The sequence below is a fragment of the Venturia canescens genome, chromosome 8 (genome assembly GCF_019457755.1).
Source record: "Venturia canescens isolate UGA chromosome 8, ASM1945775v1, whole genome shotgun sequence".
Taxonomy (NCBI): domain Eukaryota; kingdom Metazoa; phylum Arthropoda; class Insecta; order Hymenoptera; family Ichneumonidae; genus Venturia; species Venturia canescens.
The window spans coordinates 672,326-697,401 of record NC_057428.1 but is presented as its reverse complement, the minus strand read 5'-3'; the positions used below and the strand labels follow the sequence as shown (position 1 = coordinate 697,401).

Genomic DNA, 25,076 nt, shown 5'->3' with positions numbered 1-25,076 from the left:
GCGTTAGAAGAACGTTATCGACAAATAAATCTTTAATCTTCTGAAAAGCGATTTTTTCATCTTCCCCCCATCGCCATTTTGTTTCTTTTTTAAGCAATTTTAAGAGTGGAATTGTTTCCTCAGCATGTTTCTTTGTAAATTTAGTGTAATAATTAATTAATCCCAAGAAACCCCTTAACTGCTTTAAATTTCTGGGTGGCGGAAACTCATGAATTGCTTGTATCTTTTCTGGTTGTGGCTTTATGCCCTTAATTGTCAAAATGTGCCCTAGAAATTCTACCTCTTGCCTGAAAAATTTTGCTTTATTCAATTTTATCGTCATCCCATGTTGCTGTAATCTCTCTAAGAGCTCGTCTAAATGTGCCATGTGTTCATCGAAATTCGAGGAAATACACAAAAGGTCATCGACAAAATTTATTACGTGATCCCCTAGACCATGAAGAATGATATCAAGAGCTCGCAATAATGCGGCGGTACTTGTTTTTAGCCCAAATGGCGTTACTTTGAATTCGTAGACTTTTCCCCTGTATCTGAATGCCGTGTACTTCATCGAATCTGGATGAAGAGGAATCTGCCAAAAACTATTTGTTAAATCTAGAGTGGTCATTACTTTCGCCGAATGGCATTTCTGAAAAATTTCTTCCATGTTTGGAACTGATTCGTGATCATTAGCCATCACCTGATTTAATTTTCGCGCGTCTAAACAAAGTCTAACTGTGCCGTCTTTCTTTATAACAGGAATTATTGGATTTATCCACGGACTATTTGATCTCTGAATTATTCCGTACTCTAACAATTTTTCTATCTCCCTGTCTACTTTTTCCCTATGCATTAAAGGTACCTCATAAGCGTGTGCAACGATCGGCGTATCCGTCGTAATGTCTAATCGATGTTCGTAAACCGAAATTCTTCCTGTGGTTTTACGAAAAACTTCCTTCCTATTCCATATTACTCGTTTGTGAATTTCTTTTTCCTTTTCAGAGAGTTCAGTCTGTCCTACAATTTCATCTATTTCCTCAAAAGTTATCTCCTCACTGTTTGTATCGTCAAAAATCAAATTTTGTATTGGCTCAAATTTTTCTTCAATATTTTCTATTTTAAAATTCATCTCTTGCTCTGGCTCAGAAATGTTTTCTTCACTCTGGTAAAATGTCTCCATGAATTTATTGTCCTCTACATCTTCAATTTTATTCAAATTCCCACTAACTTTATCTTTAATGTCTTCACTTTCTTCATCACCCTCAAATTCTCCTTTTTCAAAAACTATTTCAACTTCTTCTTCAAATACTCCAACAACTTTTTCTTTTTCAAATGACCCTTTAGTGGGCACAACATCAACAACTTCGTTATACTTAACTCGTAAAGACATCTCCTCCAAATTAATCAAACTTTTGAGCGGTTGCAAGGAATCAATACCGAGCAAAACGTCTCTAATCAGACCAGGAATTATTAAAAATTTAACGTACGTTTTTACTTTTCCAATCTCTATTTTTGCCATAATCTGATTTTTGACTTTTGTCATTTTTCCCTTTATCACTCCTTTTACCGTCACTCCCGTGACAGGTAAAAGTGGACAATTTTTCAAAATCTCTTTGTTCTCTAAATAAAATTCTTCTGAAATTGTGGTAACTCTCGAACCTGAATCTATTAACGCAGTAACTGTGATACCCTCTATCTTAGCATAAATTTCTGGACATTCTATAATCGGCACGGCTTCTTCACTTGTTTCTTCTTTCATTAAAAATTCTCTTGTGTCCGTAAAAATCGTGTTGATGGCCAGTTTAATCTCCTCTGTTTTGTTTACTTCGCTTATTTGTTGGAGGTCCTCCGATAAACCATCCTGCGAATTGTCTTTCTTCTCATCTTCTGCCGTTGTACCTCGTTCGTTTTTCGTTTTTCGTTGATTAATATTTTCGAGCACGGGTACAACGTTTATTCGTTTCCCGCCGCTGAAGTTGAGGGTTGTGGTTCTTGATGGACCTCTATTGCTTGAATTTCTGGTTGTTGTCGTTCGTTAGTTTGACGATGGTCATTTGGATTATTCGGCGGCCTGTATCCTCCATTGTTCTGTTGCGGTCTCCAATTCGGATTCTGATTTTGTCGGTTATATCCGTTTTGTTGATTGTTGTTTCCATTATTGCGATTTTGCTGAGGATATCCGTTGTTTTGCCGCTGGTTGTAATTTTGTTGATAATTGTTGTTGGGCCTTTGATTGTAGTTTTGCTGGTAATTGCGGTTCTGTTGATTATTCCAGCCGTTGTTCCAACCGTTATTAAATCCACCGTTGTTTGGTCGATTGTTTTGATTCCAATTCTGATTGCCACGGTTGAAATTATTTTGATAGCCTCCTTGGTTATTCCAATTATTTTGCTGTGGCATACGGAACGGTCTCTGTTCGTTTTTATTTTGATTCTGGTTTGGAGAGGGTTGAGCAGCTTCCTTTTCTTTTTTTAAGTTGATTGGTCCATGCCGATCCATTTTCCCCAGGAATTCAATTAATTGTTCGAGCGTCTTGAATCCCCGGCTGATAATTGTTGCTTGGATTTCGTCCGTGTAGTGTTGCGAAAGTGATGCGATTATATCTTCATCACTGGGAGGAGGGATGAGATCCTTTGCGGCTCCAAAAATGTGGATTGTATATTCCACTTTGGATATTTTATTATCCTTGTCCGAGTAATGTCCGAACTCGAGGTCCTTTCTTACTTTTCTCTGCACATCCATACTCCAGAAGCGCTCCACGAATTTCTTCTCTACTTCATCAAAATCTTCAACGCGGTCCTCGATGAGTACCCACCATTCCTTGGCCGCTTTCTCCAGGCATTGCCCCAGCAAATATTTCATCTCCGTGACGGTCGGATTGGTGACCTCACAATACCTCCGAAATTCCTTGATGAATTTCATCGGTCTCTTTTTCTCTGATCCATCATATGTGGGAGGTTTGATTTTGATTTTATTCGGATGCATGTCCATCGGCAGCATCGTCCGAATCCGTTCTCTTCTTTCCTCTTCTTGTTCATCATCGGATTCGTCGTCAGAAACTTCTTTGTTCGGTTTCTGGACAATCCGCGTACTTTCCGTGTTTGGACTTTCAATTTTGTCCTTCTGTTCAAGGTTTTCGACCCTTTTTTTGATTGCGTTCACATCCAGTTGCATTTGCGCCACACTTACTTCGGTTACAGCACTTTTCGACTCGTTGTCCTGGACGATTTTTGTCAAGCCCGTGACATGTCGTTTAATCGGTTCGTATATTTGGTGAACGTCACTAGCGATTGTGGCTTGCAAAGTCTTGAATTTTTCAGTAAATTCGGCCCTCAAATCAATGTTTGCCTGATTATTTCGAGCAATCTCGTTGGCCATGCTCTGGACCTGCGTTTTCATTTCTTTCATTGCTTCAGTTAAATTCATTAATAGTTCGTGATTTAATTCACTAAACTCTATTTTTCCCCTATTTGATCTGGGAGTGCCAAATTCCTCTAATTTAATATCCCCGGGATTCTCGTCAATTTTTTCTAACTGTAATCCAAAATTACCCCGAGATTCGTTAAAAATATCCCCGGCTCCTGGAGGAGGAATAGAGGTAGTTAAATCGATATTTTGAACACCTGCACCATCGTCCTCGGGATTCTGAAACCCGGAATCTCTCGCTGTTTCGTTTCTTTCGGTCTTTTCCGCCATTTTTGTACAACCGATAATTTTCATTCAAATTTAAAAGTAATTTAAGCAAAGTAAAATATCCGCGTCCCCCTGCAATACCTGCCCCACGTTGGGCGCCAGTTGTAACGAAACGCTCTTGCCGACCTGGCCTGAACGCCGCCACGCGTCGGTTCGAGCAACCTAAATAATAAGGAGCAGGTATGAAGGAAAACGCGGAAACCAAGAATTCTTGTTGAAAATTGAAATAATCAAATTTATTCAAATAACTGATTGAATTTTGACAAAATAAAAAGCTTCGCGATTGCTTTTGATGATTAAAACAGTTTGGTTTTTTTTTTTTTTTTTATTGTCTTGCGTTGTTTTACCGGATCTGGCGAGAAAAAGACCCGAAAGACCCGAAAACGTTGCAAATTCTCTGTCTGAGATAATTTTTAATTTCTCAATTTCCGAATTTTAATTGTACAAAAATAATAATTAGAAATAAAACAATTTTAAATTTAATGGTTGCGTTCGTTCTAGTCTCTCGACACGCCTCGAGCTTAAAAACCTCTCAATTCAATGCTTCGAGCTATAATTCGTTTGACGCGGTTTTTCCGATGTCCTGTCACGCTTGTTTTCTAAAAAAAAATATAAATGAATCCAAGAGGATCTCTTCGCTTTTACAATTTTTCAATTTTGTTTTGACTCGATATAATTTTTAACTCGATCTATTGCCTCTTGGATTTTTGTTAATTCTCTAATTTGCGTTAGGTCTCCATACCCGGCCAACTCGGACAAGATTTTTATCAATTTTGAATTTAAAATTTTAATTAACCCAAAAAAAAATAATTTTACAACTCTGCTTTTAACGATCATAAAATGACAAAATAGAATCTACTATGGAATATGACAGGATAGCGTAGACCACAGGCTCTGGGATTGAAACGTCACCGAATCGCTCCGAGATCCTGTGCATCCACTAGGTTAGGTAATTCACCGTCCACGGGCTCTGGGATTGAAACGTCGCCGAATCGCTCCGAGATCCCGTGCAACAGAAATTTGGAAAAACTAAGAGTGGACCCTGGACTCTGGGATTGAAACGTCACCGAATCGCTCCGAGATTCCAGGCATCCAGGAAAATTTGGAAATTTTAAAGGTTAGGTGCGGACCCTGGACTCTGGGATTGAAACGTCACCGAATCGCTCCGAGATTCCAGGCATCCAGGAAAATTTGGAAAGGAATTTATGAATTTAAAAGCAGAGTGCTTGGTCAGTGTTGTCAGAGAGGTCCGAGTTGATCCTTGAGGCAGGGGGAACTGAATGCCGAATGAGTCGCGCAGCGCTTCTTATACCCGTGTCCCCACCATAAAATTCTCGAGCGCCGAGAATCTCCGTTTTCGCTCGGTTCTGCGCATCAACTTGTTACGCCCTCTCCGATTGGCCCGTTGCCATGATCCGCGATCGCCCGTTGGTCGAGCAGGCTAGCATACGATGCGCAGACTACCGCTTTTTATGATTTACAGCTTATTACGATGTTAAACAGTAAAAACTTCAATCTGATCAAATATTACTTAATTTCTTCTTCAATTTGGCATTTTTATTTGTTTTAATATGATTCGTAAAATTATAATCGCTAAAAGTCACGTACGCGTCCTATAGCCCATCAACGCTCTGCCCGCGCATGCGTCGTAGTCGCTTTTTACATTTTTCATTATTACGTTAATTCTGTTACATTGATTTGACTTCGGATCATTTTTCTTAAACTCGTACTATTTTTCTGATGATTTTGATCATATTCACGTGCTCGGGCGACTTAAAATAAAAAAAATACAAAAAGTAATAACCCTTGAAAATATAGCGCGGCGAAGTTCAGAGCGGCGCCGGTAGCCCCGCTCGGGCTCATGCCTACCGGCCTAAGATGGCCGCCACCTGTCAACAGCGACGAGCGTGGTCGCCGCGATGTTTTGTCCGCGATCTAAAGATCGCGGAGTTTCGTTCGTTTCGACGGGCTCGGGCCGTCGCGCGTGTGTTTCGCTACAATATATATATATAGATTCATGAAATTTATTCCGCTGGAACGGTACAGCGAGTGTCCTGACCAATCGCAAATCATTCTTTCTGTCCCCTGGATCCCGGGACCCGAGCTTCCATAGAAATGGGTTATAGCTGGCCTCAAGAGGCCTTTGATGGTGTTCTATATAGACACGGTAAATCCATAAATGTGTTAGTAACTTTTGCATAATCTTGAGCCTGTGCAAAGTTTTTTCTCAGCATTTACGCTACTGATCGTGTTGGTTTCGGGCTCATTCGAAAGAAAATTTTTTAATTAGCTGAAAGTTCAATTTTTGAGTCGTGACATCGCTCCTGAGCTTCGTAATTCAAGAAAATAACATGTCAATTTTACCCCCACTACCGAAATTTACTTTATTCAGAGATAATATAGTCTCGGCGAGAGCCTCAGGCCAGCAGACGACAGGGCTGTCAATGTACTTGTCCCGAGACTCTACCGAGTCTCTTGATACGCGCGAAATTTCTGTTACTTGCTCCTATAGGGCTTCTATCAATGGTCGTGTAAAGTAGGCTAACGCACTAACACTGCGTAAATGAGAGAAAGAGAGAAAGAAAATGTGCGTGCGCATCACTCTCTCTCTCTCTCTCTCTTGCTCGTACAATACTTCCAAGTCAGGGCTCAAGACTATAAATGTAAGAGTGGGGACGATGGGCCTACACTGTGTATTAGGTATTTCTATCTCTACCAACGTATATCTCTCTCTCAATTATCGTTCGCCTCGCCCAATCACACGAGCCCATGGCAATGAGCGTGAGAGAGAACGAAAATGTACATGCGCATGCGCATTCACACTTTTCGTAGCACTTCCGTTACCCACTTCCGTAACAAGATTTTCACCAGTTTACCCCTCAAGCCCAGCGCGCCTATAGAAGTTTTACTTCAATTACTTCAAAAAGCATGTGTGGTAGAGTACGGAAAAATGCTTGAGGGTTCTCTCACACTCTTTCGCACACCTCGCGCTTATTTGCACTGTGTTACTTTCTCGCTTCCTCCTACACTCGCTTGCACTCTTCCATTCTTTGACATTCTTCCCATCTGAACCATAACACGAACAAAAACGATAAAACATATTTGCTTTCTATTGTGAATGACTACGCGTTTACACGACATTTTGAGTTCCTAGATATTGAACATGTTTTTAAATTTTTCATGCTTAAATTTAAAATATTTTTAAAGGAAATGGGGTTAAAAAGAAATTGAAAATTCAAAAATAAGGGCGTGCCCGGGTTGAAATAAACGCTAAATCATAACCATAATTCGGCGAGACCACACAGAGACGATCAGAAATATCCTGTTTTAGATAGTTTATGGATTACCATAGAAAAAACCATAGAAAAATTGTTTACGCATTAAAGTTTACACTCTTTTCAATCCAATGTTACATGTACATTTTCGATAGATAGCGCTCTATCGGGAAAACTCCAAACTAATATATGAAGTGTCCCCGAAGCCGCGAATAGGGATGGTGCAGATTCGATAGAGGGCAGGTCGAAAGTACTCGTGGCGGCTCTAGTGTCATAAATTATAAGTTTTTGGGGTTACTTTCAATACTTTGATTAAAATCGAATTATAATAATTTAATATATATATATCGGTGATTTTTCATATATTTATTTATTATATTTATTTTTTATTTATATATAATAATAAAATAATAATGATAATAGATCCTCAAAAACTTTCACTTTTCATCACTAGCGGCGCGGTAATCTACCTGCACCATCCCTATAGTTTTATTCATGTCATGACTAATTTTTTTGATATATAATAACTCGTGTTGACGGCTCGTGTTAATATCTCGTGTGGACATTTTCCGATCGTTATCGTGATTAAAAATTATTTAATTCATTTCTTGAAATTCTTTAATTTATATATAGACGCACCAAGTGAGCGAATAAGTTATAAGTTATTAATCGAGTTTGTTTCCTAGGTGTGTATATATTATAGCTTCCATTATTCGTTTTATATATAACTGTGCATTCGAGGTTGTGCACGATGTTCGTTTGTATAATTCATGAGTGTTCAGTTATCGTTATTTTTGCATGCCCTATTTCTAAATCGAGCGGTTTCCGCATTTTATTTGGTATGCAAAACTGATTTTTTGTCATTTCAAAGAGAGAATAACGTAGTTTCGTTGTTTCAACAATGAATGATGAGTGATTCGAACGTTTTCTTACTTTTTATTATTACTACGACTTTCATATCATCATCCCGAGACTCGGTAGAATCTCGGGATAAGTATATTGACAGTCCTGTTGTTTACTGACCCGAGGCTCATATCGAGACTATACTATCTCTGATTTATATTCGTTCATGCATGAAGCTGAAGTACTTTATGGAATTCATCGAGGTTGTTCTTTCATATGTGATATTCTCTGAAGGAAATCTAACTCCATTTATACTTTTACAGTAATAAATAAAGGAGCGGAATACTTTGTGATTCAATAAACCCCTGCATCGATCAAAGGTAATCTAAAAATCCTTCTAAATTTTTTCTTCGGACCTGATTCTTATTGATGAACTCGTCAACTCAAAACTATTTCTTATCAAGAGAGTCCCTGTAATATTATTGATCTTATAAAGCTTCTGCCAGTTGAATGGTCTGAATATTTCAACATGTCTGTTTTTAGTAAGTTATTTGGGACCCCTGTAGTCAACCTAATAAAAATGTGGATTATTGCCTTTGAGTTACTGATTGAAATTATCCTTTTAATACTGTCAGATTATTCAATTTTTTATTGATATGGGTTTTGGTTCACTGTTTATAAAATCTGGACGCAATTCTATATAGTGAATGATAACAGTTGTCGATTTTTTAACGTGGTTATATTCAAATGCAAAAGCCCTATTTTTGATCATATTCTACTTAATGTGTGTGACCATCGTTCATTATTAAATACTTGATAAAAACTAGGACACAAGGAGTTAGAACACAAGGAGCGAAGCATTCCGATAAAAACCTCATTAATCCATGAGAACTATACAAAAGTTTTTCCACATTACCTTCATAATTTACTGGGATCAAAAATCTTATCAATAAATGCACAACATTACGAAATATTTGTAATGTATATCTATATTTATAGATAAATGTTGTCAATGACCATTGATACAGAATAAATGAGTATATGCAGCAGGAGTGATATGAAGCATTTCGCTGCAAACTCTTTCATCATTAATCTATCGGTGATGGGGCTGGTTTCTATAATCTTTTTTGATAAAAGTTTTCATCGATTTATGTAGAGAAACTTTTAACAATGAATAAAAAAATTCGACACTTCTTTATATTAAACGGAGTTTGATTTATATTATCAACCTCTATTAATAATAAGGACTGAATGAAAAAACATTAATATAGAAAGAATGGGAGGAATAAAGCATTGTACATTATTGCTCGAAAAATTTTAACTAATGTTCCAACAATGCAAATTTTATTCAATTTATTCAACTCATTTGTGACTACGAAACATGAGTACACAATTATTTTTATATGGTGATTTGTGACCTTCTGTCAATCTCATCAAAATGTAGAATATTGCATTTAAGTTACTAGTTGGAATGGATTTCTATCACTATACATAAATCATACTATTACTACTTTTTTCTGTCAATCAAAAATGCAAATATTTTATCTTTCTCATATAGAAATGTGTTCAATTCATATTATCACCCTGCATAAACGAAGACTAAATGAAGAAGCATTAAATAGAAATAATGGGAGCAATAATTTACTTTTTTTAAGAGGATGGATCAGTCGGTATATCGCAACCGTGAGTGCGAGAGATAGCTGCAAATTTCGAAATCAAAATTCTTTGACACAGTTTGACCGATTAAAAAAAGCCTCTGTCAGTCGATTTTTGCCATCGTTCTGCATAGGCTGACAGAGCCTTTTTTTAATCGGTCAAACCGTGTCAGAGAATTTCAATTTCAAAAATTCCAAGTGAGGTTAGTCGACTGATCCATACTCTTAATACATTTTCTAATAATGCAAATGTTATCCACTAACTCATTCTTGACTACGACATATTAGTACAATATTGTTTTCATGTGGAGATTTGGGACCTCTTGTAAACAATCTCATGAAAGAGTAGATTTTATTGCTTTTAAGTTACTTGTTGAAATAAATTTCTTTATTTATGCATAGAGTTAGATTATTTAAAACGAATATTATCGTGAATGATAGCAGTTGTTTATTTTTAAACGTTGTTATATTTAAATGCAAAAACCCTATTCTTGATCGTATTTCATTTTATGTGCGACCACTCTCCATTAATGAATACTTAATAAAAAATAGAGTCCAAGAAATAAGCATGTACAAACAATTTTCTCCATTTGTAAGAAAAAAAATTGTTTTTCTAATTATTTACAACAATTTTGATTATGAACTATTTTGATTTGAAATCAAACTCTCCAGCGGTAGAAAAACCACCACTGGGTTCTCGCTTCGGTAAGCGGTCAAAATAAATAAACAATTTAATTTAGTTATAAACAAAACCATTGTTTTTCCATTCGTCCCAAACGATATCCATCATTAAAGATTTTGATTTGAAATCGAACTGTAGAATTGGAATCGTACGGCCTCTGCATTTCTTTCTTCGATTTCCCAATTATGACTTGATTTCCCGGTCGTTTATTACTTCCTTCGATGAAAAGATATGATCCTCCTCGCGCTAACGGCTTCTGTAAAAATTAAAAGAACAGAAAATTATTATTACATAAACTTTTCATATTAAATACAATGACACCTCAGAATTTTCGATGTCATTGCGAAAGTTTTTATAATTAAACATCAGTGCTCATTCAGTCACACTGAAATTTACCAAACAACATAATAATGTTCAGATTTTTTTCCTGAAATACCAGGTAGTAGTAAAGAATTGAGGGGGCAGACAACACTTTTTATATAGTGTTGTCATAGAAAAGTAGTGCTTTGTTATAGTTATCAAGCAATGGTGTTTTATCGTCGATTTGAAAAATTATCAAAACCATAAAGTGAGTAGAGTTATAAAACTTCTAGCGCTGCTGCGTAAGTATTTCTTATATAAATAACAGTGCCTTTGCAGCGCTTTTGATATGAACTTCAGTACTTATACAGTCGTATTGAAAAATTTTTAAAACGCTGCTGCAAAGTTATGGTTTTGCTGATTTTTCTGATTGATGCTGAAGCGACACCGGTTAGTAACTATGAGAAAGCAAAGGGACTTTGTAACAACAGTATACTTTTGTATACCATCACAACATCTCAATTCTTTGAGGCTGATCAGTATGTTTGAAATAATTCTGGAAATTGTGTATCGCTTTGTAACTTTAGGTGTTGCTGTGTGGGTATTGAAAACCACATTGCAAGTGCTTTCGTAGCTACTCCAAACATTATATAACTCTGTCGCTGTCTAATTTTTCATCATGAGCATTATTTCATGAAAAATTTTTCAGAATTCACAGCGACATTGTCAAGTAGCATTTAGATTTCAGGTCCAGAGATAGTATTCGTGTTTATGAAAAGTTACACAACAATGCCACCTTGGAATATTTGATAGTATTGCGAAAGCTCTTGTAATTAAATATCAGTGCTTATCCAGTGACATGGAAAATTATCAAGCGACATAATTATTTTCAGAACTTCTCCCTAAAGTACCAGTTAGCGGTAAAGAATTGAGGTCAGACAACACTTTTTATATAATGTTGTCACAGAAACCGCTTGCTTTGTTACAGTCTGATGTTTTATCATTGATTTGAAAAATCATCAAAACCATAAAGCGAGTAGAGTTATGAAACTTCTGATACTGCTGCGTAAGCACTTCTCATCTAAATAACAGTGCCTTTGCAGCGCTTTTGATATAAACTTCATTACTTACACAGTTGCATTGAATAATTTATAAAATGCTGCTGTAGAGTTATGGTTTGATGATTTTTCTGACTGATATTGGAGCGACACCGGTTAGTAACTATGAGAAAGCAAAGGAGCTTTGTAACAACAGTATAAAAAACACAGTGTTGCAACATCTCAATTCTTTGAGGCTGATCAGTATCTTGGAAATGATTCTCGAAATTTTGTATCGCTTTGTAACTTTTGGTGTTGCTGTGTGAGTACTAAAATCCATGTTGCAAGTATTTTCGCAGCTACTTCAAAAGTTAGAAAGCTCTGTCGCTGTTTAGTTTTTCATCAACATAAGCACTGTTTCATATCAAATTTCTCAAAATTTACATTGACGGTTTCAAGTAGCAATTAAAGTTTCAGGTATAGAAACAGCACTTATGTTCGTGAAAAGACAAAACTATATAAAAGTGATAGAAGTTTTTTGATACTCACATTTGTCTTTGATCTGCTGTCCAACTCTTTAGTAGTGAGTCCTTGACAGCATATATCAGGTAAAACGGAGCATACTAACAGCACTAACGGCAAAGGTTGAACGCTCACACACATTGCTGATTGAAGTTATATGTAAGGTATAACTTCAGTATTATCACCGAAAAACTTCTGAAATGATATCATGACAATATTGAAAACTTCATTTCATCTGTAACCTCGTCTCTAACCTCTCGGTGATATCACAGATTGAGGTTAGATGTATGCAGCATGAAAGCACGAAACATCACTGAAATACTATCGATACCTTTCGAAGTATAATGTGAAAACTATTCGAAACTTTAAAAATTTTGAACTTTAAAAATTTTTACCATTATTATTTTCTAAAAAAAAAAAAAATTCGGAAAAATCAGTCAATCCCTGTATTCAACGATGGTAGTAGTGCGAAGACTCATTGAATATACGGTTGATGTCTTCATTATTTTTCATGCAGTAGTTTTTGTGTTTACTCACGGGTCACACGTGAAAACTATTTATTAACATTTTTTTTAATTCGAATAAAAATTCAGAAAGACTGACAATTCACAAAACCGAGACAGTTTGTCGGAATTTTTTATGATCCCGACACGGGGACCTATAGTTCACACAAACAAAATAATCTGTTGTTTGGAAATCGATGATCGCGCCAGACGGAATTTCGGGGAGTTGAAATTTCACGAGGTCGATATCTTGACGATAACTTCTGTTTACGACAATTTCAAAATCAAAATTCGTTGTCAATTTTGCATCGATTTCGATGCAACAAGGCTCAAACTATTCGTTTTGATTTTGCGCTTCCGCTGACTAGCCGGATTTTCGATATGTCAATTATTTTCAGAGTAATTGTAAGATTACTCCGATGGTAACAAAAAAAAATTTTTTTTGGATTCAAAAAATCGCTCTGTCAGCAGATTTGTACTATTCCACTGCATACGCAGTTCAATTTTTATCGAAATCAGATGAGCGGTGTGGACGAATTTCGCAATCAAAATTTCGAAGCGACTGATCCATCCCCTTAAAGAAAGAATTTGAATTTGGCAAAACACAGCTTTATTTGGCACATTGTGATTTTTGTACGATGCCCTAGCAAGTGTTCGTGTATAAAAAAATTTATCTCTATGAAAAATACAGAAAAATTGAAATCAATCGCTTGAGAAAACGCAAAAATCATTATTATAACATGTAATTTTGAAAAACCATGTTTTTGTAAAGTACATTCACCTTTACTCTTGAAAGGACGACAAAAGCTGCTATTTGTAGCCATACGTCTTTGAATCTTATAATTTATAGCTAAATATACAGAAACAATGCTGAAAAATAAAATTTCCAAATTGTTTCCTCAAGATGGTCAAGATGCACGGTGCTCAAAGCTTACTCTATGAAGTGCTATATTTTTCATTTTTTTTACTTAAACACAATAGACTTATACATAATATCTTACAAAATTTCAAAAAACGTAAGTGGTTAGACGATTTTTCGAAAAACTCGAATTTTCGTAAAATTCTAAAAATCATAAAATTTAAACCGCTCAACCGATATTTCCCAAATTCAATACCAACCTGCCTATTATGATAATTTATTTATGAAAAAAAAATTAGTAATAAATCTTAAAATTTTCGGAAGATAAAGCGTCGACACCCTTTTTTTGAAAATTTCAAAACGTCGTAGGATTCATATTTTTCTTCAAATTCTAACAAAATTATCAGAGAATGAAGAGCTTGTATAGATTAACATCTGTGCAAAACGGTAGCCCTGTATCTCAAATCGTTTTCGAGTTATAAGCGTTTGAATTTTGCAGTGCCATGACACATACACACACACACACACACACGCGCGCGCGCGCACACACATCCCGATATTTTTTCTAGATTTTGAGCACATTGACATTGAAAACTGAAAAAAAAAATTTCGTCATCACATAGCTTCCTCTATGAGGAAGCAAAAAAGAAATAAATTATGCGAGGTAGCCTTAAAATTTTTTTGAGACTGACAAAATTTTATTAGATTTATGATTCCATGAAGGACTAATTTCTATTATGAGAGCAAAAAAAAATTATGCTCCGCGATTTTTGAGAAAAATCTGAAATTTTGGAAAAATTACTTTTTTTTTGATGTACTAACGATTTCCGTTGGAGATCCGAGAAAAAATATCTATTTTTTTTGCGCCATTCTAATATACATACAGGTGGAGCTAATGAAAGCGTATTAAAAAAAATATAATTACATGATAATTATATGAAGAACAATAAACCTTCACGTGTTGTTGAAATATCACAATAAAGTTTTTACGGGTCCACTTAAGGTTAAGTTAAAAGTACTTTATAAAAGTTTTTACGGGTCCACTTAAGGTTAAGTTAAAAGTACTTTATATAATGATGAAGAATCATGGTATAACAATGAATAAATCAAAATAGAATTCCTTCCTTTCAAATGAAGTTATAAAATCGTTTGAGTATACTACGGCTAAAATAGTGCCAGGAAAACGACTCAGAGACAAGTTAGCTTATTTTTTACAGATAGTGGTAGTGAAACGACACGATTTTAGTTCAACAAAAACAAGAATACAACACTGTGTTCTACGTTTTGTTGACAGCTTTGATTTTTTTCTTTACAGGTTTTCCCTGCGTCTGGAGACATTTCTTGGAGAGATTTTTTCTCTTCTTTTCCCTTTCCTCTTTCCTGTCACTCCACTTTTTTTTATTGCTGCTCTGTGCGCTATATATCAAAAGCTGCTACGTGCGCTACAACTAGAGCTGCTGCGTGCGCTATATCATAAGCTGCTCTGTGCACTTCAACTAAAGCTGCTTCGTGCGCTATAAGAAAAGCTACTCCGTCCGCTCTAACGAAAGTTTTTACTCGTGTTGTATTGAAATTTGTTATTAGCTATTAACAACGATTCTCTTAGCTATTAGCTATTAACAATGATTCCAAATATGAATCCGAAGAAATTAAAAAACGAAGATCGAATGATTATATCTAGAGGCGAGTGGCTTACTGGAGATCACATTGACGCCTTTGGTCGGCTTTTAGCAGATCATTCTGATTCTGAATTTGTGATGCAAGAAACATGGAAGGTACAATTGCCCCATAATATTACTAAAGAGAGAGCTGATCGTAAATTCATTCAAATTTTGCACAGTTCAGAGGGAATCAACAATAGAGGGGGGCATTGGGTGTGCGCTTATTACGACACCCGCTCCATTTTCATATTTGACTCTTTAAACTTAAAAAAATTGCATCCACACCACAAATTGTATCTCCAACGTTTGTTTCCAACATACTCATTCGATGAGCGTCCCGTTAAATTTCCAGTGGTGACGAATCAACCAAATTCGAGTGACTGCGGAGTATTTGCTATTGCTTTTGCAGTATCACTTTTTTATAGTGTTAAGCCGGAAAAAGTTGTTTATGATGTAAGGAATATGCGTCAACATTTATTGGAAATATTTGACACGGGGATTATTAGACATTTCCCACGGATAGTTCAGGATGGAGATTCTATCAAAATATGCTCATTGCAGCAATTGAAAATTCGAAGACAGAAGGTATCGAGAACGAATTTTCGGCGTCAAAACGACAAACACTCTCTAGACATTAAAACAGCCAAAGCTCATAATTGTGGTAACGGGAATGCAATAAAACAAGAACCGACTGTTATAGACGTAAATAACCTTCCTCACGAACTTAATCCTTCGCAAATAGTGAAAAACTGCACAGTATCCAGTTATCATAATGCGTTGGCGGAAATAGTGCCTTTCAATCACAGTCTTCCGGTTCTCGCTATATCAGAGTCAAATGTACCAGCTATATTACCTAATTTTAAAACTCCCGTCGTGACAGAAATTCAAATCAAGGAAAAATGTGTACCCCCTAAAGTCATTACTCTCGTTAAGACCAAAAATAACGTAATTTCTTGTGATAATACGAATGAAAAGGCCATATTCGTTCCGCTAAATATAAAAAAAAGAAAAAATGGAAACGTTGATCAAACGAGACGCAAAAAAGGTCCAATCATCAATGTAGGAAAAAACACTGCTCTTTCATTGATTACTAATGATTGTGGTGATAGGGAAGAGCATAAGAATCCGATTTCGATTAATGTCGTGGTTGAGAACCGTCAAGATATTTTGACAGATCAATGTAAGAAACGAAAAATTTCAATGTGCAATGATGCGGCGTTTAAGTATATTCCAAAACGCCCTAAACTCGTCTCATGTAAGTATCATGCAAATAAGGAATATCTCCGAGTAATTCAACATCGCACCGATATTAAAATAAAATTACAGAAAGCCAAACAATTATCCCGGAAGTATTACCGAATTCGTGAAACCAATAATACCATAAAAATGTCGAATAATAGAAGAGAGTACGTTAATCGATTGTTGGAAAAATTACGTTCCCATTCGGTCCATGAATCTCTTTTCGAAGCTGAGCGTATCATTAAATGGAATTTAAGATTTAGAGGTAAAAAGATTTTCGCTCTCAGGCTAGCGCTGCAAAAGTTAAAACGTAGAACTGAAATTTGTTTAACGCTTCAATCAGCCGTATCAAACTCTGATATTAATAGTCGAATAGTTGCTCTATGCGGTTCGATCAGGAAGCATACAGCACGGTCTGAACCTTACTACGAGGAAACCGCTTACGTTTATCCCCGAAAATTCACCGAGCCTATTGCTTTGAATATCGAATCTAAAGCAACAAATGTGCTCCCGCTGATCGTTACAAAGAAGACCCGCCGTAGGTATCAGGCATGGGATTGTTCCGAGCATTGCAGAGTTCCGGACGATATTATTTTGAATAAGCTTGAGAAGTTTCTGATCATCATGCGTGATATTCCTATGCGTAGATTGAAAACAGTCCTGCCTAAAATTCGCAAGTGTACAATGAAACACACCGATAATATGTTGGGTCATAGCCAAGCATGCTATATGCAGCCTTCTCTCTGTGAATCATTGTTGTTATCTTTAGAATACTTAGCACCACATTTTCCACAAGTAAGGCTGATGAAGCGATTATTTTATACCGTATCGGCATTGCTCCAAAAAGTGGTGGAAATTGATATTGCTTTGAATGTGACGGATGTTAGAAAATTGCAAAAATTTGCAGAAGAAGCAAAAGGAAATGCAACACATTTCCAACATATCGATGAAATACTATTAGACGAAGATGCCATACTTCACAAGTATGCAAATGCATTCAAATCTTTTCAGGAAAAAGCTTTTAAACTGCCACGTTTTCCTTGCCTTTCGTGTCAAAAGCTTTGTTGTTTGACAGATGTCAGGAAACTTGATAAATTACGCATCGTTCCAGCTGGAAAGATTTGGGAAGATTTGAAACTCTTCATTGCTAGTCATAAAGACTGTGATTCAGATTATATTTGTCAGTATTGTTTAACCAAGCTCCGCTCTGGTGTTATACCTCCCACTTGCGTTCTTAATAATTTATACGTTCGACCTACACCTGCTCCACTTAAAGATTTGAATGAATTTGAAAAAATTTTGATACAGAGAGCAAAAGTATTTCAAACAGTAGTGAAGATGGGTACAGTACATAAAAAAATATACCACACCGAAAAATGTTAGTTAAAGCTCAGGGGCGAGCTTTCCACTTGCCTTTACCGTTAGAAAGAACATTGGAAAAAATTTGTCCTCCGACAAAAGCAATTCATTCAGATCATGAACTATATATGTTAGTACGTGGCGTTCCAACTAAAAGTAAAAAAGTTTGGGAATCAATTGTGAACAAACAGAAAGTATTTCGCGCCCTTTTGACTTTGAAAGAACGCAATATCCTATACAGCGAAATAAAGTTACCAGAGCGATATTCGGATTTACTGGACACGGATTTACGTGAAATTGAATTCCAAATATCTCAAGAATGTGATAGTGACGAAGATGTTGATGACCCAGATATAAAGCTTGCTGGACGAGAAAAACAAAACGAACAAGGGGACGGTATTCAAAAAGTAGGTGTAAACAAGCAGATTGATGGCCGCACAGCGGCTTTGTTAACGCAAATGACACCATCTGATTGTTATTATGAACAGTACACTATTCAGAGAATGCACGCTCCAAAGGAGAATAAAACTGCCACAGAACTTTATCAGATGTTGAAGGTTCACGCTGAACCATTAGATAACCGATATAAGTTGTTGGATTTATTATGTTTCCCGTGCGAATATCCTGATGGTGTTAATGGAGAATATGAAGAAAGGCCTGTCCATCTTTCCTCATTTGAATATGCTAAAGTCCGAATTTTGTCACGAAACAATCAATTTCGGTTGAATCAACAATACTTGTTTTACCTTTTGAATGCTCAAACTATTAGACAATTATCGAGTGGCATATATCATAAACTTAACGTTATCGATGGACGCGTGCGATATACTACTGCTTCTTACTTGGATCAATTGAAAAAAGGAGAACTAGAAGGAAATTTGTCAACAATATTTTCTAAACTTCCGAATACCGAACAGTATTGGAAAAAACCGCGTAGTGATTTGAATTGCATGCTATTTTATTATGGACCTCCAACATGGTTTTTTACATTGAGTCCGAGTGAATGGCAATGGGATAGACTTTCCGAATTTTTACGAGAAAGGAACCCCTTGGTTGGAAGCGTAAAATCCATGAGCGAACTCATAGCTGCCGATCCCATATCAGCTGCAATATTCATTGATAATGAATTCAAAGCAATGGTAAAATTCCTTGAATCAGGTGACCATCCTATCGGAAAAATTATACATTTTGTTATAAGGAGAGAATATCAGGGAAGAGGCATGATACATTTTCATTTTCTTATATGGATAGAGGGTGCCCCTGTTCTCGGAAAAAACTCGAAAGAAGAAGTCGCTGACTTCATCAAAACGTATGTGACTTGTAAAATACCGAATCCTGATGTTTCACCTATGTTGTATCGTAGAGTTACTACCCATCAATGTCATCATCACAATTCCTACTGTATGCGTAGCAAATCGGTAGGAGTAAAAGGTAAGGGTGGTACTCGTAAGGTTTGCCGTTTTGCATTTCCAAAACCGGTTACAACCGAATGGATCATCAGAGATGTTCAAACCTCTATTGCCGGAAGACGAAATTTAAAATCAAAATGTCAATTATATGATAATCCTCGTAATCTTGACGAAGTAAACATAAATAATTACAATCCTGCTGTATTGACAGCATGGGAGGGTAATATGGACATCTCATTCGTTGGAGAAAAATCATCGTCTTTGGCTTGGTATATTACCAAGTATATGGCGAAATCAGAAAGAACGCATGTCGGGGAAACTTTTGAACAAATTAACAGTACAAAATCTGTAGCCAGTAGACTATGGAATATTGGAATACGTGCATTGAACCATCGAGAATGTGGTGCACTCGAAGCAGCCGATAGATTATTGGGGTATCCGTTGTTCATGACGGATCGAGAAACTGTTATAAGGTGGGTTGATATTAACATTGTCAGAAGTAGGCGGGTGAAACCCCGCAAAGTAATAGAGACAATGGACGCAGAATCTACGGATATTTTTTACGAAGGCTTGATTGAAAGTTATCCAAAGAGACCAGTTGAATTGAACGACGTATGTCTTTACGATTATGCAAAGTGGTATGACATTGTAAAAGTCATGCCTCAACGAAAAGACGTTGTATTTTATAAACTTAAACCAGGCTCGTATCTACGGAAACGCGAACGCGGATATTTGATTAATCATTATCATTATGATCCCTTAACAAAGCCTGAAAATTACTTTTACTCGTTGCTAGTATTATTCCAGCCATGGCGATGTGTAACCGAGCTTAAGAATGGTGAAGAGACATATACTGCATCGTATTGTTTAGTGCATGCTAAATTGCCAATGGCCGCAGAATATCACGAGCGTTTAGCGGAAATTGCCAAAGACACGAAAGAAATGAAAGAATTAATTCAGCAAAAAATTGATGAAATGGAAAAAGACCAAGAAAATCATCCCGTTTCAGATAATATTCCACGAGGATGTGATCCCATCGAAGCAGATGAAGCGATGAAAGATTTCGTCAATTTAGGCGCGAATGAAGCTCATAAAGATCGCAATATTACAGAAATGATTACAGAATTAAATGGAGATCAGAAGCGTGTGTTTGATAAGGTTACAAGCACAATGGATTCTGATGAAATATTACGTTTGTACGTGAGCGGAGAGGGTGAAACGGGGAAAAGTTTCTTAATAAAAACCATAACTTGTTGGCTCAAGCAAATAAAAGGTAAGGATTCGGTTGTTACCGCTCCCACTGGGATTGCTGCTTTCAACATAGATGGATTAACTTTACATAGGTTGTTTCAATTGCCCGTTGAACATAATAAAACGCCAAAATATAAGGAGCTGTCCGATGCAGCTTTAGAGGTCATTAGAGTTAATTTAAAGAACGTTGATCTTATAATTATTGACGAAATATCCATGGTCTCAAATATCACTTTAATGTACATTCATCTTAGACTAACAGAAATTTTTAACACCACTGATGTTGAAGATGGTTGGTTCGGTAAAAAACATATCATAGTTTTTGGCGATCTTTTACAATTACCACCTGTTCGAGAAGAACCAGGGTTCATGAAACTTTCGGAAGAAAAAGTTGAAAAATTAATTGGTTCATTGTGCAGCACAAATTTGTGGGGTAATTTATTCAAATATGACGAACTATCAATCAACATGCGTCAAAAAAATGATTCATCTTATCGAGAAACGCTCTCAAAAATACGTTTGGGTTATATTGATACCGAAAGTATACAAATGTTGGAGTCTAGAAAAATTGAATTACTATCTTCAAATATTCCTGATAGAGTTAGAAAATTGTGTGACTGTATAAATACATTAGCAACCGATGTAGTTTGCTTGATGCCTACAAATCGAATGTGTGATGTGTTGAATGAGGCAATGTTAGATCGGATTCCGTCAACAGAAATTCACTTAATAGCTGAAGATTTAATTGATAAACCGTCAGTCAAGACTAGGGTTACAAAAATTTTACAACGGTGGGAAGATGACATAAGTCAAACTGCAGGACTCGCTAGGATGATCCCCGTAAAAATCGGTGCCAAAGTTATGCTTCGGCGGAATATCGATATCACAATAGGGCTCGTAAATGGAACGATCGGCGAGGTAGTTTCAGTCTCCGAATCTTTGGATAAAAGTTCAATTGATAGAATCACAATAAAACTCGCAAATGGTGCGCAGTACGATATAGAGCGTGTGAGCGTTAAATTTGAAGTTATTGACGGTGTGTACGTAACCAGGAGACAATTTCCTTTGTGTGTTAGTTATGCCATTTCGTTCCACAAAAGTCAAGGATTGAGTTTAAAATGTGTTGTCATGGATTGTGGGAACACCATATTTAGCTGTGGCCAAATTTATGTCGGTTTGTCGCGAGTTACGTCTCTTAATGGCTTGCATTTAATAAATTTCGACCCATATTCGGTTCATGCTAATCGTTTATGTATTGATGAGTACAATAGATTAAGAAATTTGTATCGACCCGATCTTGGCGATCTAAAAATTCCAGACACTCGGGGACCTAAAATACGCGATGTCATTTGGGCTGTGCCTAAAGGAATGACCGATGTGCAAATACAAGACAGCGAAACATATCATCGGCAGGAAAATTCTTCTATCACCGGATTTTTGAACTCTGATGGCATATCTTGTTATGCTAATACTGTAATTCAATGTATTTTTAGCTGTGACCCCATTGTTAAATCGGTTCAGAAAGCGAACGATTGTCGACCTCTGTCAATTGCATTGGAGATCAATAAAACAAAGAACAACCCTCCATTTGCTTTAAATGAAGTTCGAAAGTTCATTGGCGATAAATTCGTTCAACCCATTCAACAAGATGCATCAGATTTTTTTGATGCTGTATGTGAAGTCGTACCATCGATCAAAAACCTTGTACAATGTAAACTTTTGAGAAAAATTCTTTTCAAAGCCTGCAGATATACGACAACTCTAACGGAGGAATATAGAAATTTTTTAACTATGGACGTTATTGATTCGAAAACAACATTAACTCTCCAGGAAGTAATTGATCGAAATTTAGCAAAATGGAAATCAGCTGATATTCCTTGCAATAATTGTTCGGCAATGACAAGGAATGTACGATACACTTTGAGCTCAGTATCAAAGATATTGGTAATCGTATTAGCATTGCCGGTAGTTAATGAAAAAACGGGTAAAATAAGAAAAAAACAGTGTAAAATCAAGGCTGTGCCTAGCTCTAAGATAAAACTATGCGGACATATATTTAAAGTTACGAGCGCGATATTTCATTATGGTGAATATGTCACCACAGGCCATTATACCTGCATGATCCGACATGGTCGTTCATCTTGGATGAACGTTGATGATGCAATAATTGAAAAGAGAACATGGCCTGTTAATGCCAAAGATTCTTATATATTTTTTCTGTTGAGAGAGTAAATTGAACATATTGTTCGGAAAATAATCGCTATTACGTTTTAATTTTATTTTTATGTTACGTACAAATATAAGTTCAACATTTTCATTGTAAATCGCATAACCACCTCGAACTCCGCAGGGTTTCTTTTTTATATTTTCAGTTCACTAGAACACTTATCACATGTAGTGATTGGTACAGAGATAAAAAAAAAAGACACCGACCAATTCAGCCTTGAATAGCAGAGCCACGTTTCTCGTTGGATGATAAATTGTGCTTAAAGTTCACCATCTCACTCATATGATGAAATACAATTACAGCTGTGGTAGCTAGGTAAATATGATTTTTGAAAACCCTTGATACTTAAGCCACTATCAAAAATCATTTTAAGTTTTCATTGTTTTTTGTAGCATGTGAACTCGAATTTTATCAAAAACTATAGTCGTTACTCGTATCAACTTGCAGAAATGGTCCAACTACGGTAGAACAGGCAACGAGTTTACAAGCGATGAGATGTGGATTAGGCCTCTCGGGGAAACCACTTTAAAAAAAACGCGCCAGGAACTCTACCCCTGTGGTGGTGCGGAAAAGAGTTCGCAGAATAAAATTTTAACGATGCTCCTGTTTGTATGAGCATGGAATCTTGAAAAATATTTTAAGAAAATAATTCATAAAAACTTAAACTAAAATCCTATAGCCATCAGAACATAAATGAGGAACGTTTGAAAAAAAAGACATGATATCAAACCATAAACTTCCCCTAGGGAAAAAAAGGTTGGGACAAGTACATTGATGGTTCCTTCTTTGCGGATAATTCCACCATAAAAAAAATTATCCCACGAAAAAACTATTCAAAAAATTATAAAAAAATTATTCCACAAAACGAATTACCCATAAAAAAAATATGAAAAATATTATTAAAAAATCATAAAAATATCCATAAAGCAAATTAAAAACCTCCCGGAAAATTATTTCAACACAACAATTGAGAAAAAAATTCACAAATCAGGAAAAAACATTTATTATTTATTTAGATAAAAATCTAACCACCATAAAAAAAATTATCCCACAAAAAACTATTCAAAAAATTATAAAAAAATTATTCCACAAAATGAATTACCCATAAAAAAAATTATTAAAAAATCATAAAAATATCCATAAAATAAATTATAAACCTCCCGGAAAATTATTTCAACACAACAATTGAGAAAAAAATCCACAAATCAGGAAAAAACATTTATTATTTATTTAGATAAAAATCTAATCATTAAAAGGTAAAAATAATGCTATAAAAAAAAATATATAAACACTTCTCACACAACAATTGAGATATAGAAAAATTCAAATGGAACGTGAGAAAGTCTTAAATACGCAACTCAAAAACGTGATAAATTAAAAAAAAAAATTCTTTCTTGAAAACATTTCAAACACTGATCTCACATTAATCCCATCGTATTCTAAAAAAGGAATAACTAAATGAATTGAATAGGTCTCCATCTAAGTTACGTGCAGCATTAAAATTCATTATATCATTTCGAGGCCAAGTATTTATTGGTAATTCAGAATACTAATTCCTACGGAACACATCAGGAACGTATGAAAAATTTCGTGAGCAAAAAACTTTACGATCTAAGTTATGTACAGTTGTAAAATTTATGATATCAATGAGTGGACAAGTATTTCATTAGTAATTCGTAATTTAACGTTATAGTTAATATTCTAATTGTGTTTTGTAAGTGATAAGAATACTCGTCCAGCTCAAGATGTTTTATGGAAATGAGGAGAAAATGAGCAACTATAAAAAATCTCAAAATCCTGCTTTCTAACAATTAAAACGATGCTAACCCACTTTTTTTATGATCAGAACATATAAAAAATCAGAACATTATGAAATTGTGTTTGAATGTGAGTTGAGAATACTTTTCCAGCCCAAGCAACGGTGAAGTCAGAAGTTATTTTCCAACAGCAGAAATTTAAATCTCAAAATCCTGCTTTCTAACAATTAGAACGATGCCAACCCATTTTTTTTTTTAATAATCAGAACATATAAAATTCTGTTTGAATGCGAGTTGAGAATACTCTTCCAGCCCAAGCAACGGTGAAGTTAGAAGTTACTTTTCGACAGCAGAAACTTATAAGGAAACCGGAACCTTCATGCCCATGACTTTTTGGTAAAATCCAAAAAAATCACATCAAAGGTAAAGATATTTATTACTCTTTGGCAGTAGAGACTTCTAAGAAAACCGATTCTTCTCTGACTTTCAGGACCCCCCGGTATTATTCACAACATTTGACGTCGATTGGATCGGTACAAATTATGTTTAAATACATGTTAAAAGTACTTGTCCGGCCCATCACTTTTCATTCAAATTGCTCATTCAAATAAAAATCAGGGCTTCTCTAAAAATTATGGATCACAAGTATGCATTCAAAGAGAAATGACATTACCTTCAGATAATTTTAACTTGAAAGCATTAATTTAAAAGGTAAAGGAAACGGAATTCCTGTAATATTCAAGGAAATTTAGTGTTCATCATACATTTTGTACAACAAAAGTTTTCGAATATCTAGGATAACCCCCCAATAATTAATTTTGAAAT

The 25,076-nt window shown here is 35.7% G+C and overlaps 1 protein-coding gene across 1 annotated transcript in view; it reads right to left on the bottom strand.

The window, feature by feature from the left end:
* Positions 1–1,932: 1,932 nt before the first annotated feature.
* The window catches only part of LOC122414805 (probable cyclin-dependent serine/threonine-protein kinase DDB_G0292550), a 34,756-nt gene continuing 11,612 nt past the window's right edge, over positions 1,933–25,076 (bottom strand). Inside the window, exon 3 of the mRNA XM_043426401.1 lies at positions 1,933–3,285. Coding sequence (XP_043282336.1) covers positions 1,933–3,285 — 1,353 coding nt within the window. The remainder of the gene's footprint in view (positions 3,286–25,076) is intronic.